Source organism: Bos indicus, chromosome 13 (genome assembly GCF_029378745.1).
Source record: "Bos indicus isolate NIAB-ARS_2022 breed Sahiwal x Tharparkar chromosome 13, NIAB-ARS_B.indTharparkar_mat_pri_1.0, whole genome shotgun sequence".
Classification (NCBI taxonomy): Eukaryota; Metazoa; Chordata; class Mammalia; order Artiodactyla; family Bovidae; genus Bos; species Bos indicus.
This window is the reverse complement of record NC_091772.1, coordinates 45,138,955-45,153,805: the sequence shown is the minus strand read 5'-3', so window position 1 is coordinate 45,153,805 and position 14,851 is coordinate 45,138,955. Positions and strand designations below refer to the sequence as shown.

The 14,851-nt window shown below is 56.3% G+C and overlaps 1 protein-coding gene across 3 annotated transcripts in view; it reads left to right on the top strand.

The window, feature by feature from the left end:
* Window positions 1-14,401, top strand: part of PFKP (phosphofructokinase, platelet) — a 53,082-nt gene extending 38,681 nt beyond the window's left edge. The window contains exons 14-23 of one of the 3 annotated variants that reach the window (XM_070801114.1): window positions 147-217; window positions 1,765-1,852; window positions 2,335-2,487; window positions 6,771-6,923; window positions 8,348-8,512; window positions 9,497-9,558; window positions 9,802-9,913; window positions 11,387-11,486; window positions 13,910-14,012; window positions 14,088-14,401. In XM_070801114.1, coding sequence (XP_070657215.1) covers window positions 147-217; window positions 1,765-1,852; window positions 2,335-2,487; window positions 6,771-6,923; window positions 8,348-8,512; window positions 9,497-9,558; window positions 9,802-9,913; window positions 11,387-11,486; window positions 13,910-14,012; window positions 14,088-14,235 — 1,155 coding nt within the window. In that variant the 3' untranslated portion in view covers window positions 14,236-14,401. The remainder of the gene's footprint in view (window positions 1-146; window positions 218-1,764; window positions 1,853-2,334; window positions 2,488-6,770; window positions 6,924-8,347; window positions 8,513-9,496; window positions 9,559-9,801; window positions 9,914-11,386; window positions 11,487-13,909; window positions 14,013-14,087) is intronic. The other 2 variants (XM_070801115.1, XM_019973320.2) reach the window with 2 other exon arrangements.
* The last annotated feature ends 450 nt before the right edge of the window (window positions 14,402-14,851 follow it).

The following is a 14,851-nucleotide window of genomic DNA, read 5'->3' as shown; positions in this document are numbered from 1 at the left end:
CTGCCTCTCAGGGAAAGCTGTTTCTTCATGTTTGGCAAATCCTTACAGACATGCCGCCTGTCAGAGGGGCAGACTCTGAGCTGTTTGTAAAGCCTCCTTCCCTTTACTTGTTACCTCAGCTGTTTCTCTATGTGTTTGCACCTTAGATAAAGGAAATCGGCTGGGGGGACGTTGGAGGCTGGACGGGCCAAGGCGGCTCCATCCTTGGGACAAAACGGTAATTCTCCCATCTTGATCCTGACCTGCTCTCGGGGAGCAGGGTGCCACGTTGCAGGGAGAGGAACTGTGCGGCATTCATGTCCCGTCTGGGATCCGGGAGGGAAGGGATTGGCACTAGCTCGCGTCTGGGCCACACTCTGGGAGAGACCCAGGCCAGGTGTGGGGAGCGGTGAGATGCGGCCTCAAAGGGACACCAAGCGGAGGGCCTGGGAGGGCCTCCCCGCTGGTTCCTTGTTTCCTTCGTTGGAACAAGCCGGTGGTGGCAGAAAGCCCTCATCCCATGTGGGGCAGTGCAGACGCAGGCACGTGGGCTGCAGTGACTGTGCCCTGTAGAGGAGCTAGATGTGGCTCAGCGTCCAGGGAGCCCAGCCACCAGGTCACCACCACCCAAGGGAGGACCCGAGGGGCTCCGCACAAAACCGCAGGTTTCTGAACCGTGGATGCTCCTGTTGCGGTTACAGCGGGGCCCGGATGTGTTCCCGCCGAGGCGCTGATTTAACACGAGGCTGTTTGCTCTCTCATCTCTGGGCGCAGCCATTACTGTGTGTCTCATATTATATGGAAGGACAGTGAGGGTACCTGGGCTCAGAGGGGCGTTGGATTCCGCACGAGTGGTAGCCTGTTGTCCAAAGGAATCATCCCAGCTTCTGCCCTGCCCTGAAGCTGGGCACCCTGCCACCAGTGCTTCGCGGAGCTGACCTAGGTGTCCAGAGCTCTTGTGGTCCTGTCCCCCAGCACCCTTGGGGATGGTGGTGTGATGGCGGAGCTCCATGCAGGGGATAGTGCCCCCTGGCTGCCTCCTGGGCCTCTTTGACCAACTGTGACTCTGTTTCATGAGCCCCACCCTCCCGGAGGCTGCTCTGGGGGTGGCGGGGCTGGAGGGGTGGCTGGCAGCACCTTCTCACGATGCTTAGATGCTGGGGAACCCTCTAGTCGACTCCGCGTGCACTCGTGTGTCCTGAGCACCCAGCCCTACAACCTCTCTACAGCTTCCCCTAGCGGAGCCCATCCCAATTGTGAAGCCTTGATGCCCAGGGGACACAGCGGAAAGGTTGGGGTGGGCGCTGGGTGGGCTCTCTCAACGGCTGGGTATCCTTTGCCTCCTCCACTTGCAGCCGTGTGTGGACAGAGGGTGAAATGGGTTAAGGTGAGCAGGTGTGTGTGGAGGTGACTTTGAGTGAGATTACTCCAGACGAGGTGTGTGTAGTCTGTACGTGACTTGAAAACTGGACATTTCCATCCAGACGATTACCGCTGTGAACGTGTGATAGCTTCCATGGTTCACCATGTCCCTAACCCAGGAGGTGGGATTTTCTGAGGTCCAGCTGTGAGGCAGCTGCAAAGTTTCTTTCCGTTTCCTTTTGAAAAGACCCTCTTTTGAGACCTGACTCCTGGCTGTGCCCACCATGGGTGGCTCCCCAGCCATGCTGTCCCCCAGACACGTGGCCCGGGGCGCCTCCTGCCCCTGAGTGTCATGCCGCTTGGCCTCAGAGGGTGGGGCACAGAGGGGGCCCTGCCTGAGCTCGCCCCCTTGAACCTCCCCAGCACCCTCCCTGGGAAGTACCTGGAGGACATCGCGGCGCAGATGCGAACCCATGGCATCAGTGCGCTCTTGATCATCGGTGGATTCGAGGTATGTCTGCTCACCTGCTGGCCGGTGCTGCACGTTTGAGAGGGGACCCCGTGTCAGCGCCTGTGAGCACCCTGCCGTCTGCTCCTTGTCGGGACCGGGGGCTGTGGTGCCACGGGCCTAGCTGCCACTGAGCACCGGCGATGCAGGACTTGGGGCCACTTGCGCCCCTGACCCCGTGGCTGGGCTGTCTGCTCAGTGAGTCCTCACATCTGCCGGGTCTGTGGCGGTGACCCTCTCTCTTGAGTTGGAAGCCCATTGGTTACTCAGAGAGGAGGGCAGTTATGGGGCCAGATTATTATCTTTTAACTACCTGTTGGATTGTCCACCTTCGTTTTTAATATCAGCCTCATGATGACCTTGACGTTTCCTTTAAAGAAAACGGGAGAACCTGAAACAGTCGCTCGCTCTGGGCCGACGCCCAGATGGCAATGCATGGCCACCCACCACCCAACCACCCCCCCACCTCACACACTCACCCGCAGGCCTACCTGGGGCTGCTGGAGCTGTTGGCCGCCCGGCAGAAGCACGAGGAGTTCTGTGTCCCCATGGTCATGGTCCCCGCCACCGTCTCCAACAACGTGCCCGGCTCCGACTTCAGCATCGGGGCGGATACCGCCCTCAACACCATCACCGATGTGAGTGTGGGCAGCAGGGCAGGGGCTGCGGAACTAACCTGGGGCTCCGGCCCGCTTTTATGTACCGTGTGCTCGAGACAGACTGGGCTGGGGGTCTGCTGAAAAGTTTTTCTTTTTTAAAATAAAGGGACTTTCCTGGCAGCCCAGTGGCTAAAACTCCACGCTCCCGAGGCAGTGGGTGCAGGTTTGATCCCTGATTGGGGGGAACTACAGTCCTGCATGCTGACACAGCCAAAAACGAGAAAGAAAAAAAAAGCCTGACAATCTACAATTCGACCCCAAAGCTTTCCACCTCCGTTTCCCTTCACTGCAGCTGGGGTGACACCATCTGTAGTTCAGCTGGTTTTGGGTCACAGTGATGTGGATATTCGATTAAACCCACCCCTGTTTTCTGGCTAAATTTCCCCCAAGCCCATAACACGTTATTGTGTTATTGTGATGAAACCTGGGTCCAGGGGCCCGTGCTGTGGTGTGTGAAGGTAGAAGCTGGACTGAAGATTTTGTGAGTTCATTCCCTGACCTGGATCCTTTTAAACAATTGTCCTCCTCCTCCTGCTTGTGGACTGGGGACGATAAACCATGTGTGAAAGAATACTGATGGTACTTGAATGTTTTTTTATCCCCCCTAAAGTCCATACATGGAGAAGGCAGTGGCCACCCACTCCAGTACTCTTGCCTGGAGAATCCCATGGACGGAGGAGCCTGGTGGGCTGCAGTCCATGGGGTCGCTAAGAGTCGGACACGACTGAGCGACTTCACTTTCACTTTTCACTTTCCTGCATTGGAGAAGGAAATGGCAACCCACTCCAGTACTCTTGCCTGGAGAATCCCAGGGACAGAGGAGCCTGGTGGCCTGCTGTCTATGGGGTCGCGCAGAGTCGGACACGACTGAAGCAACTTAGCTGCAGCAGCAGCAAAGTCCGTACAAAGCATAGAAATACATTTTAATTATCATAAATTTAAATCACACTTGGGAAATCACTTGGGCTTTTGAAGATCAGTGAGGATCAGAATGCATAACTCCTTTATTTTTTTTCAATTCAGTGTCTAGAATTTTCTGGTAAATTCTCACATTTTATTTTCCTTGGGAGACACAGGCCTCGTGGCTGTATTTCTAGCTTTTTTCCCTTAAACCAATGGGCATCAAATCTGTCTCCAGTGCCGGTAAATAAAAGAAAAGCTTTTAAAGTAGGATGTATGCGGTAAGCAGTGCTTGGTGCTGGTTCCTTGCTTTCCTGAACCTCTTCAACTTTCTGCAGTTTCTGTATTAAAAAGCCTCCGGCGTGGCCTTGGCTGGTGTCCGCGTGCTGGACCTCCTCACCCGCGCGCCCGCCCCTCGTGCCCCCGGGGATGCCGTCTGTGCTTCCGCTGCTGTGGGACTAACTCAGCCTCTGGCCGCTCGCTGCTCAAGGTCTGAGTTGAAAGGTCGTGTGTCATTACTGCTCCCGTGTAGCTGGGTCTGAGTCTGCTCTCGCCACGCTTGCAGTACAAGCAGCCGGAATTCGTTTTCTGATTGTCGCCTAACGAGACCCCGGGGGTGGCAGGAACTCCGGGGGCGGTCGTCGGTGGGTCCTGACCAGGGTCGTGTGTGTCCCCTGTGGCCTTTCCCACTCTTAGCAGGACAGGGTGCTCCCACTCCTTAATCCCAGGCTCCTCTGCTACCAAGAATTACTTTTCCAAGTGACAGAGATTCCCTACATGTGGAATGTTGAAAATCCGAAAACCAGGACAGGTCTGGGGAAATTCCACATGGTCCATCCTGCTTCCCTTCAAGGGGTTTTGAGATTTATTACATGGCCCTTAACATGCAGGCTTTTCTTTACTGGAGCTTCTCGGAGCTGGGGTCACCATTGGTAACGGGCCAGAGCTGCCCCACAAATTGGGGGTGCTGCTCTGCTGCTAAGTTTGTGCCCAGTGGTCAGGTGGTGGTTGGGATGACTCTGAGCTGGGCCTGCTCAGTGGGTCCTGGAGCTGGGGGACGGGAGACCGACTGGTTCCCCAGCTTGTGTGTGTCGAGCCGCAGTGCAATTGAGTCTCTCAAGAGGCCTGGGTTTGGTTGGCCCTTGGCTGGGCCGGGCACATTCAAGGGGGCGGCAGGCAGGACCGTGCTGGGGGAGGGCCCGAGGGTCATCATTCTCGAGCCTTCCCGGGAGGCAGGAGGCTCTTGGGCTTCCAGAGCCAGCTCAGCGTCTGTTCGTCTGTCCGGTCAGCTCAGGACAGGCCTCCGTGGCCTGGGATCTGGGGTCTGGATGCCGATGGTGGCAGTGCCACCTCCCGGCCTTGGGGACAGCCCCGGGTACCTCCTGTCCCAGCTGCTGTCTTCCACTCAGAGGCCAGAGTGGTCTGGCGGTGACTTTGTCCCCAGTGGACATCTGCGATGTTGGGGGACACCCTTGCCGTCAGAACTGGGTGGCCGGGGGTGGGGAGGTGGGGCATGGTGTCTGGTGAGTATCGGCCTGGATGCTGCTGACCGCGTGATGTCAGGATGACCCCGCAGCCCGGGGTCTTCAGCTGGAATATCCCAGGGGGCCGAGGGGGTGAACCCCGAGGTGCCTAGTGTCGTCAGGTGGCACATCCTCTGGACACTTAACCCCTTGTCCTCACGTCCCCTCCTCATCAGTCTGTGTGCTGAGCTTACGGATGCGTTCCTGGAAACAGATCCCTGGGGACTTACTCCATCACAAGGTCCCGGGGTTCCGGGGAGGCACTGGCTCTCAGGGCTCGGGTTCAGAGTCTGAAGCCAAAGTGGGGGCTGCGTCTTCTCCTCTGGGCCGCACGCTGGTCCCCTTCAGAGCTGCAGCTGATGTGAGCTTGGTGCTGCCCAGGCGGCTGGCTCGCTCAGCATTGCCCCCAGGGCCCTGGGCTCGTGTCCTGGGCAGGGTTCTCCTGGCTCTGAGTGTCCGTCTCATTTTCCAGAGATCAGAGGAAAAGCAGGGAGTGATGAGGGTCAGAGGGAGGGTGGGAAGAATGTACAGGTGTAGAACTGCCATCAGATTTCAAGGTGCTGGTGCCCCGCCCGCCCCCTATGCCGGGTGACCCCACCTAGAGCGTCCTGGGGGGTGCAGACAGTCTGGGAGCCCATCTAAGCACGGCGCTCATGACCCCTCCATCCAGCAGGCATTCAGGCAGCCCCACGGTGGCCCTGAGTTGCACTGGGGCTGGGGAGGTTCCCCTTGGGGATCTGGGCTGGACTGGGTGGGGTGGTGATTGAGGACGGTGGTGGGGCATGGGGCAGGTGAGCAACCCCCTGATCTTCCTCACGGCCGCTCCCTGGACTCACCCAGCGTGGGCTCACCGTCCACACATCCTAGGGCCGTAGCCCCCAGAACCCAGCCTGTCTGGGAGTCTGGGGACGGAAGAGGCAGGGCCGGCAGAGAGCCATGCTCTCCGGAAAGCCCGGGTCGTCCTGCCGGGAATTTCCCCGCACAAGGCGTTGGAAGTGGCTTCAAGCGTGAGGACTAAAGACGGGACAGAGGCCGGGTCCTGCGAGCGTCTGGCCATGGGGCGCTGTGGCCTCAGGGCAGGTGGTGGACCGGGACACTAACAACCTACTTGCACTAACGTGGAGGCGGGAGATCTGGTCCCCGGTCGTGTGCTTGAGAGCAGCCCGCTTTTCTGACATCAGAGCCCAGTGGTTTCCTGGGGATCCCGAACCCTCCAGGGCTCTCTGTGAGGGTCACACGGCCTGGGCAGAGGGGGCTCCACGGGCGTCTGCCTCCCCAGCCATCCGGCACTACCTCTCTGAGGGGTCCCAGCAGCCTGGCCCCTAAGGTCCCGCCAAATGGCCGCCCGCATCTCCTCCTGATGATGCCAGAAAGGCCTGGCTGCTCGTCCACCACTAACCTCGCGCCGCCTTGGCCCTGCTCTGCTGCCCACCTGCCCAGGCCTGTGTGCTCTGGGCCTGCACCCCAAGTCCCAGTGCTGGTCTCCTCCTACACCCTGAGTCCCCCACTGCTGGTCTCTTCCTGCACCCCGAGTCCCAGTGTTGGTCTCCCCCTGCACCCCGAGTCCTCCTGCTGGTCTCCCCCGCACCCCGAATCCCCACTGCTGGTCTTCCTCTATACCCCAAGTTCCCCTGCTGGTCTCCCCTGCACTCCGGGTCCCCACTACTGGTCTCCCCCTTGCACCCCGAGCCCCGCACTGCTGTACTCCCCCTATACCCCGAGCCCCCCTGCTGGCCTCCCCCTGCACCCCGAGCCCCCCCAGGTCTCTCCCCTGCAACTTCCTCCCCATTGGCCATTATGGATGTGGGTTCCCTGCTGACCCGCCCCCGCTTCGCTCAGGCTTTCCGGAGCTTGCTGGAGCTGTCGAAGAAACGCGACAGCCACCCCGAGTTTTGCATCCCTGTTTGTATGGTGCCCGCCACCATTAGCAACAACGTCCCAGGCACAGACCTGAGCATAGGCTGTGACACGGGCCTGAATGTGATTGTGGAGGTAAGATCTTCTCATTTGCTCAAGGAGATGGCCCGTCAGGGGTCCCGCAGGGTCTGTCTTTCCCACTCAAGGAGAATCGGAACGGGGACCTGCTGGATCTTTCAGGGCGAAGGAGCCCTGCTTCTCATCAGCTCGGGTTAGCACAGTTTCCGCCCAGCCTATCTTGGGGAGCCCACCTGTGCCGACTCTCAGTGGGCTGTTCCCTCGGGGGCCCTGGGTGAGCCTGCTCCTGCCTACCAGGACAAAAGCCCCGAGGTGCCCCCAGGTGACCAGTGGCAGTATGGTGTTGGAGGAGACAGGACGCAGAGCAAGGGGGTGGGCAGAGGGACGCAGTGCTGGGCGTATGAGAGTCCAGTGGAGCCAGGGTCACAGGGAGGCGGGGAGGAGATGCCCTTCCTTGGGGGCTTCACCCACAGTCCCTCCCAGCCCCATCCAAGTGGGGCCCTAGCAGGCTGGTGTCACCCAGGCTCCGAGGGACCAACGTTTCCAAGCCCTGACCACCTTGCATCCATCAGCACTGACCCTCACCCATCAGCACCCTGCTTGCCTGGCCTGTGCTGTGGGCAGTGGGACCCGTGTCCTCCCCAAGTGGGGACCCCCAGAGGTGCAGACCCCCCTGTGCTGGAAGGTTCCCGTCTCAGCTGGGCAGAGCCCTGGTAAACGGCAGTTGAGCACAGGTTCTGAGCTGATGGTTAGATAGGAAGGCTGTAACCAGGACCTCTGCCGTCGAGGCCAACAGGCATGTCTGGGTAGGGCTGAGACTTGGGTGCTTGGGCCTCATAGGAGGGGGCTTTGCCGGCTGGTGATGATAGCTGCTGTTCTGGGTCAGGAGGGGAGCCCATGAGACCTGCAGCCGAGGGGGCCTGTGCATCCCCCATCCTGAATTCCTGAGACAGAGGCCAGGCAGGCAGGTTTTAGTGCTCAAACGCCACGTGAAGGACCCGTGGACACCATGGCCCACCCGGCCGGGCATCCCCAGGCCTGAGCACCAGGAGGATGAGACGGGCGTGTTGACGTGGTTTCTTTTCCTGTCTGGGCTCCTGGAGAACGCGGAGCTGCCCGGCCGCTGAAGTGCACCCTGAGTTTGGATGAGATCAGTCCGTTTTGGGGGAGGGTGGTGATCCGTCACAGATGCTGGAGGGGTCATCAGGGGTGATGGAATGGGACCCGTCTGGTGATCACGTGCTTGTTCACATTTAACCCAAAGTCTTGGAGCGAAGGTCTCCCCGCTGGTGGTGGTACACTTTGGTGCACAAAGCCTTCTTCCCCCAGCGTGTCCCCGGAGTGTTTCAGGAGAGAACAGAGCAGGGACATGCCTGCTGATGAGCCCTAAGAGGCCAGGGCCCAGGGCCCAGCGCACCGCCCAAGGTCAGGGCCGGCCACAGGGCAGTGTCCGCGTCTCCTGACCGTGTCTCCTCGTGCAGACGTGTGACCGCATCAAGCAGTCAGCCAGCGGGACCAAGCGGCGCGTGTTCATCATTGAGACCATGGGGGGCTTCTGTGGCTACCTGGCCAACATGGGAGGACTGGCGGCTGGCGCAGACGCTGCCTACATCTTCGAGGAGCCCTTCGACATCCGGGACCTGCAGGTGCGTGGACGCAGGGACCCAGGGGTCGCTGACCGACAGGTCCAGGGTCTCAGGAACCACTTCCATCCCCCGCCACATCACAAACACGAGTGAGGCACTAGAGCTCCATGTGCAAGGACAGGCCAACCCCTGGAACAGGTTCCGGGGCACCTGCTGCTCGTACCCCGAGCTTGTAACTGTGTCTCTTACACACTCACCTGGGAAGCAGTTAATGCCCTCCCTGGAGGCCCTACACTTGCAGGGACACGGATGTGCTAGGCGCCTGGGGCCTTGCTGGGTCATGGCCACCACATCCAGGCCTCGGGTGCGCAGGTGGCCAGAGCTTGGGGTCCCTGTGGGTCTGAGCCGGGGGACTGCAGCAGTGGAGGACAGACCCCCGCCTGCGGGAGCCCCTGGTCCCCTGTGGCCAGGACATGGGGAGGACGACACGGGGAGGGCTGCCCAGTGCCCCCGGGGAGGCTTGCCCCAGCCAGGACGCAGCCCAGGGGAGCGTCGCCCCCAAAATCAGGACTGGAAACTCACAGTCCACCTGCTCTTCTGCAGCCGGCTTCCTCTGGAACCTGTGCTCTTGTGTCCTTGCTGGAATTCTCCTGCCTGAACGTGCCTGTTAGGCATGGTCAGGAGTCTCTGTGTAAAGCCAGGTGACAGCCGTGTTCCTCTGAGACAGCAGGCGCGGGCACTGGCAGAGCAGCCTGGGGAGCAGCCTTAGCGAGCACACAGAGCACACAGTGACGTGTCCACGGGTGGCTCACCTCTCAGGCATCGCCTGCGGACACTGAGCGGTGCACTGACGCCATGACCCCCCCGCCCTGCCCCGGCTGTGGTCTCCATGTGCTGCTGTCCCCAGTGGGTGTCACTAGCCGACACATCACTGTCCACTGTCCCCTCTGCCACGAGGTCAGCTCACAGCAGCCACACCGGCCACACTTGGGGCAGTGCCCGGCACACAGCAGGCGCCTAATCACAGTGTCCTGACTTTCCTAGTCCAACGTGGAGCACCTGACGGAGAAGATGAAGACCAGCATCCAGAGGGGGCTGGTGCTCAGGTAACAGCCCATGGTCCCCAAGCGCGGCTGCTCCTCCTCCGCGTGGTCTCGCTCTGCTCCATGTTCAGACCAGCGGGCGTTTAAATGACTCAAGGGCCATTTTTAGAAATCCAATTTTGCTTGGTCGTCAGTTTCCATTTTTAAGATTCTTTCAGTGGTTTCTGTCACGATGCCGCCGCGGTGATAAGGAGGGAGGGTGGCATGGTTGCAGGGGCAGGACGACCCTGGGCTTGTGTGTTGCAGGAACGAGAGCTGCAGCGAGAACTACACCACCGACTTCATCTACCAGCTCTACTCCGAGGAGGGCAAGGGCGTGTTCGACTGCAGGAAGAATGTGCTGGGCCACATGCAGCAGGTGGGCCGCGGGCGGGGCATGGCCTCATGCCTTATCTCACGTAGATGGCCTGTGTTAGCTGTTTTGCAAAAAGGAAGTGTATTTCTAAGTCAGTTCCACAGTGATTAGAATCAGCATCTGAACTATGTATGTTGTCACACCGGCTATCATCAGCCTCAGGAACACTTTCTGTTCTGACAGTTGAGCGGACAGGCTTTGTCAGAAAACCGTCCACTTCCATATACATAGTGACACCAGTTAAGTGGAAAGACGTGTTCAAATTAAGTACTTGATTCAGTGAGTTCAGTCGCTCAGTCATGTCTGACTCTTTGCCACCCCATGGACTGCAGCATGCCAGGCCTCCCTGTCCATCACCACCTTCTGGAGCTTACTCAAACTCATGTCCATTGAGTCGGTGATGCCATCCAACTATCTCATCCTCTGTTGTCCCCTTCTCCTCCTGCCTTCAATCTTTCCCAGTATCAGGGTCTTTTCTAATGAGTTGGTTCTTCGCATCATGTGGCCAAAGTATTGGAGCTTCAGCTTCAGCATCAGTCCTTCCAATGAACATTCAGGACTGATTTCCTTTAGGATGGACTGGTTGGAGCTCCTTGCAGTACAAGGGACTCTGGAGAGTCTTCTCCAACACCACAATTCAAAAGCATCAAATCTTCGGCGCTCAGCTTCCTTTAGAGTTTAACTCTCACATCCATACATGACAACTGGAAAAACCATAGCTTTGACTGAGATGGACCTTTGTTGGCAAAGTGATGTCTCTGCTTTTTAATATGTTGTCTAGGTTGGTCATAACTTTTCTTCAGTATCTTTGATTCAGTATCAGGCCTTCATACCCATTTAAACTGGAGTGTCAGACAGATGACAGTTCTTTGAGATCTGCGTGAAATCAGAGCAATTTGACAGAATCTTGGGGTATGCATGTCAGTGCACCCCAGACAGGGCAAGCAGTTGGAGTGGAGTCGTGGGACCTGGTCCCCTGACAGCAGGCCCTCCCATCACCACGTCTCAGTCCTTGTCTCAGGAGCTTGTAGTTCAGGGTCCACAAACTCAGTGACTGCCCTGAAGTTACACGATGGCATATGTGGTAGGCGTGTGTAGGTCTTTCTGAAAGCGAGCCCACAGAGTGGACCAGCCTCTTAAGAGAACTGTGACCCTTCCCCACGGCCTCCCCAAAACAAGTTGAAGGAGTCCTGACGAAGATGCTGACGTAAGGACGATGCTCAGGGTCTGGTTGATTAAAAGCCACCTCCTCGGGAAGCAGCGACACCTGACCGGGGGTTTTGGCTGCAGGAGTGACAGGCTTTCTTGTGGTTTGTTTGTTCCCAGTCACGTACAAGGAGATAGAAACAGACCCCCACATTTCTTAGAAATAGGACGTGAATTTTGTTCGTCATTATAACTTCTGTTCCATTTTAAAAGCTAACAGTCAGGAAGGTGCTGGTGTCTAACTCTCATGTTAACTCTGACCAACCACAGGGTGGGGCGCCTTCTCCGTTCGACAGAAACTTTGGAACCAAAATTTCCGCCAGAGCCATGCAGTGGATCAGCTCGAAGCTGAGGGAGTCCGTGGGGAAAGGTACCAATCGGTGGCAGGCGGCGTGGGTTGGGAGGGCCGTGCTCTGTGCAGGCATGTTTCTGCCCCATGTCCGTCTGGCTTTGGGCTGCATGTGACTTCTGCAGCTACTGTCTGTGACTTAGGTTATAACTAGGAATAAATGTACTTAAGGAAACAGAACGCTAATTACTGCAGGAGGCACTCCGCTCATGTAGGAAGAAACTGCCCGCTCTGAGGGCCCCGGAGCCGCCGTGACCTTCCCTGTTTCTCTGCTGTGCTGACGCCGAGTTGGCTTTTACCTAAGACACTTGGCACCTTCCATTATTCCTTTATGGCCTCTTTTTTGGGAAGACAGCAAGGGATGGGGAGGCACCTGGACGGCTTCCTCCCTGGCGGGTTTTCCCTCCAACTCTGAGCCCCTCCCCAGGGCAGCAGCCCTGCGATCCTTCCTTCAGGGTCTGACTTTGCAGGATTAAACCTTCAAAGGCTCTGGTTTTGTGGTTTACATGAGGGGAGCTGGTCTCTGCTATGGCCTGGAACCCACCTGGCCCTGAGCAAGTGGTTCCGGGGTCACAGCCACTGCCCAGGCCCAGCAAGGCCAGTTCCCCAGATCAGCCTCGCCCACCACACGCTCACTGGTGGGACCCCGCCCTCCCTGGGACTCACCCATCCATGTCACCTCTGAGCTGTTGCTGTGATGGTGGGTATCCGGTCCCCCTGTGGCTGCCGGAGGCTGACCCTCCAGGTCAGCAGGGAGACGGCCAGGCCCCTCCTGCTGGTCCAGCACTCATTTATTCTGTTACTGCTTCATGTTATCTGATTGTTTGGGCTGTGTTATTTCCTAGAATTTAAAAACATTTTAAGAATTTTTGATATTGTATGTTAGAGAAGGTCCAGGTTTTATATTCTGTGAGTCACAGGCTGCAGACATGTATCTCCCATTTGGCAAACCCAGTCGTTTTCTGTTAGGGTTATTTTTTAATGAAGAACTCAATTTAGTAATGTAGTCAGTTTTTTTAACTTTGTCCTTGAAGATTAGAAATTTTTGTTACTAAAAATTCACCTTTTACATTTGGTTTTTAGCCCATTTGAACTGGTATTAACATTTAAGGTCTAATTTTTTTCCATGTGAATAATTACTTGGGTGCTAGCCACTGAAAAATCCATTCCCCTCAATCTGCAGTACAGTTAATCTCCATCCAAGAACAGGAAGCCAGAAACTTAAGGGACTGTTTCTGGATTGTTCGGTTCTTTTTTTGGCAGTTAGCAATCTTGCCAGTGAACAATTACTGTTATCAGGTAGTCCTACCTGGGCTTTCTTCATTTCAGCTATTCCTGACTCTTTGTGTCCATCAGTTCTGTTGGATTTTTGGAGGTGGGGATTACATGTAAATAACAAATTACATAAATAACAAATAATTGGAATAAGAATTGATATTTTTAAAATATTTATCTTCTAATCCATGAACAATTTAATCTCCATATATTTAGACTGTTTGTTACTACAGCATTGTTTTCCATAAAGCTACTGACTATAAGTTTATTCCTGACTTAGTGATTTTAAAAATATATTACTGTGAAGGGTATTACAATTTCTTACTGCTGGTGTACAGAAATACAAGTTATTTTTATACACTGATGTAAATTGTAGTAATCGTGTAAATGCATCTTTTCTTGGTTTTCTCACAGCATCTGCATGGATGTGTCTTTTCTTGGTTTTCTTACACACAGCATCTGCATGCAGATCTTTTTTTTTCCTTGACTTTTTGTGGATGAGTTTCCTCCAGAGAAACCCCAACAGACGTAGTGACAGAACTCCTGTCTTGTCTCCTGGATAATACAGGGAACACATCAGTGCTTCATGACTCAGAATTCTCACTAATATTTAAGCGAAGTCTTTCTGCACCTTATTTGTTGACGGTCTTTGGTGGATACTGTATGCTCTGATGTTCGCTAAGAATTGTTTCAGTCATGAAGGTTAGGACACACTTGCATTGAATGAGATGGATGGTCCCTTGAATTTTCTTTAGCTGACTTGCTCATGTTACACTCACCTTGCCTCTCCTGGGTATACCCTCGACGCCCCTAGGCTGCATCCCCTCTGTTCCCCTCTGTGTAGAGGGTAGGCTTGGTCTAGCATCCAGGAGGCCTGGGGGTTCCCTGGGGAGAGCATTTCTAAGAGTCCTGATTTGGGATGTTTGATAAACCTCTGCCTGTGTCCCGGCTGCGCTTCTGCTGTAGGGAGAGCTGACGGCTGCATGTCTTCCACGTTTACAGACCTGCTTTTGTTTGAATCTCAAGTTTGGCATGAAAATACACAATTTACCCTCTTCTCTGCAGTGCCTACAGCTCTCCGTGCCTCTTGCTCTCCAGACCTTGGTAATTTGTGCCAATATCTAGACCTCACCTCTCATTTTCTGACATCATCTTTCTACCTTTCATAGGAAAAAAATTTTTAAGTGAGGACTCTGTGTGTGTGCTGGGAATCAGCAAGAGAACACTGCTGTTCCAGCCCGTGGCGGAGCTGAAGAAGGAGACAGACTTCGAGTAAGCGCCTGAGGTCAGGGGCGGGGGAGGCCCCCTGGGTGAGCCCCACCCCGCTCAGCCTGGTCCTCCCCGCAGGCACCGGATCCCCAAGGAGCAGTGGTGGTTGAAGCTGCGGCCCCTCATGAAGATCCTGGCCAAGTACAAGGTCAGCTTCGAGGTGTCGGATGCCAGCCAGCTGGAGCCTGTGCAGCCCCGTGGCCCCGAGGAGCCGGCTGCCATCTAGCGGCCGCCCGCCTGCTGTCATGGTCCAGTTATTTATGAGCACTTTACGCGAGCATCGTCCACGTGAAGCCTGACCCCAGGCCCTGGTGCACGGGCCGCCTGTGCTGTCCTGTCTCCTGCTTCACAACCTGCGGGTCCCGCAGAATTAAACGTTTGCTACAACCCCAGCCACTGTGCTGTCTTTATTTTACGTGAGAGTTGAAGACCTCGGGGTGTGCGGGTGGCGGTCAGGGTTCTGTTGGCAGAAACAGGTGTTTTCTAGGGAATCGGGGCTGGCCACAGGCAAGGGCAGAGTCACTGGAGGAAAAAGGCAGTGCTCTGACCTGCAACACGTGGGTGGTGCCCCGCGCACAGATGGCCCTGGACCAGGGAAGGTGGTGCTGCCAAGGGGGAACGAGGGCATGCACCCCAGAGTCTGCAGAGAAGGGGCCCCAGCCCCCGCCGTGTGTGCCCAGAGGAGGGGGATGGGGGAGAGTCAGTGTCCTTCGGAGCAGAGCCTGACTGGACACGGTTGTCCCACAGCCAGTGGGTGGAGGCCAGCATTGGGACACCTCATGCGTTTCCCCGTAAAGTCCCTAAAAGCTACTTCAGCAAATAGTCATTTAAAATAATGTCTA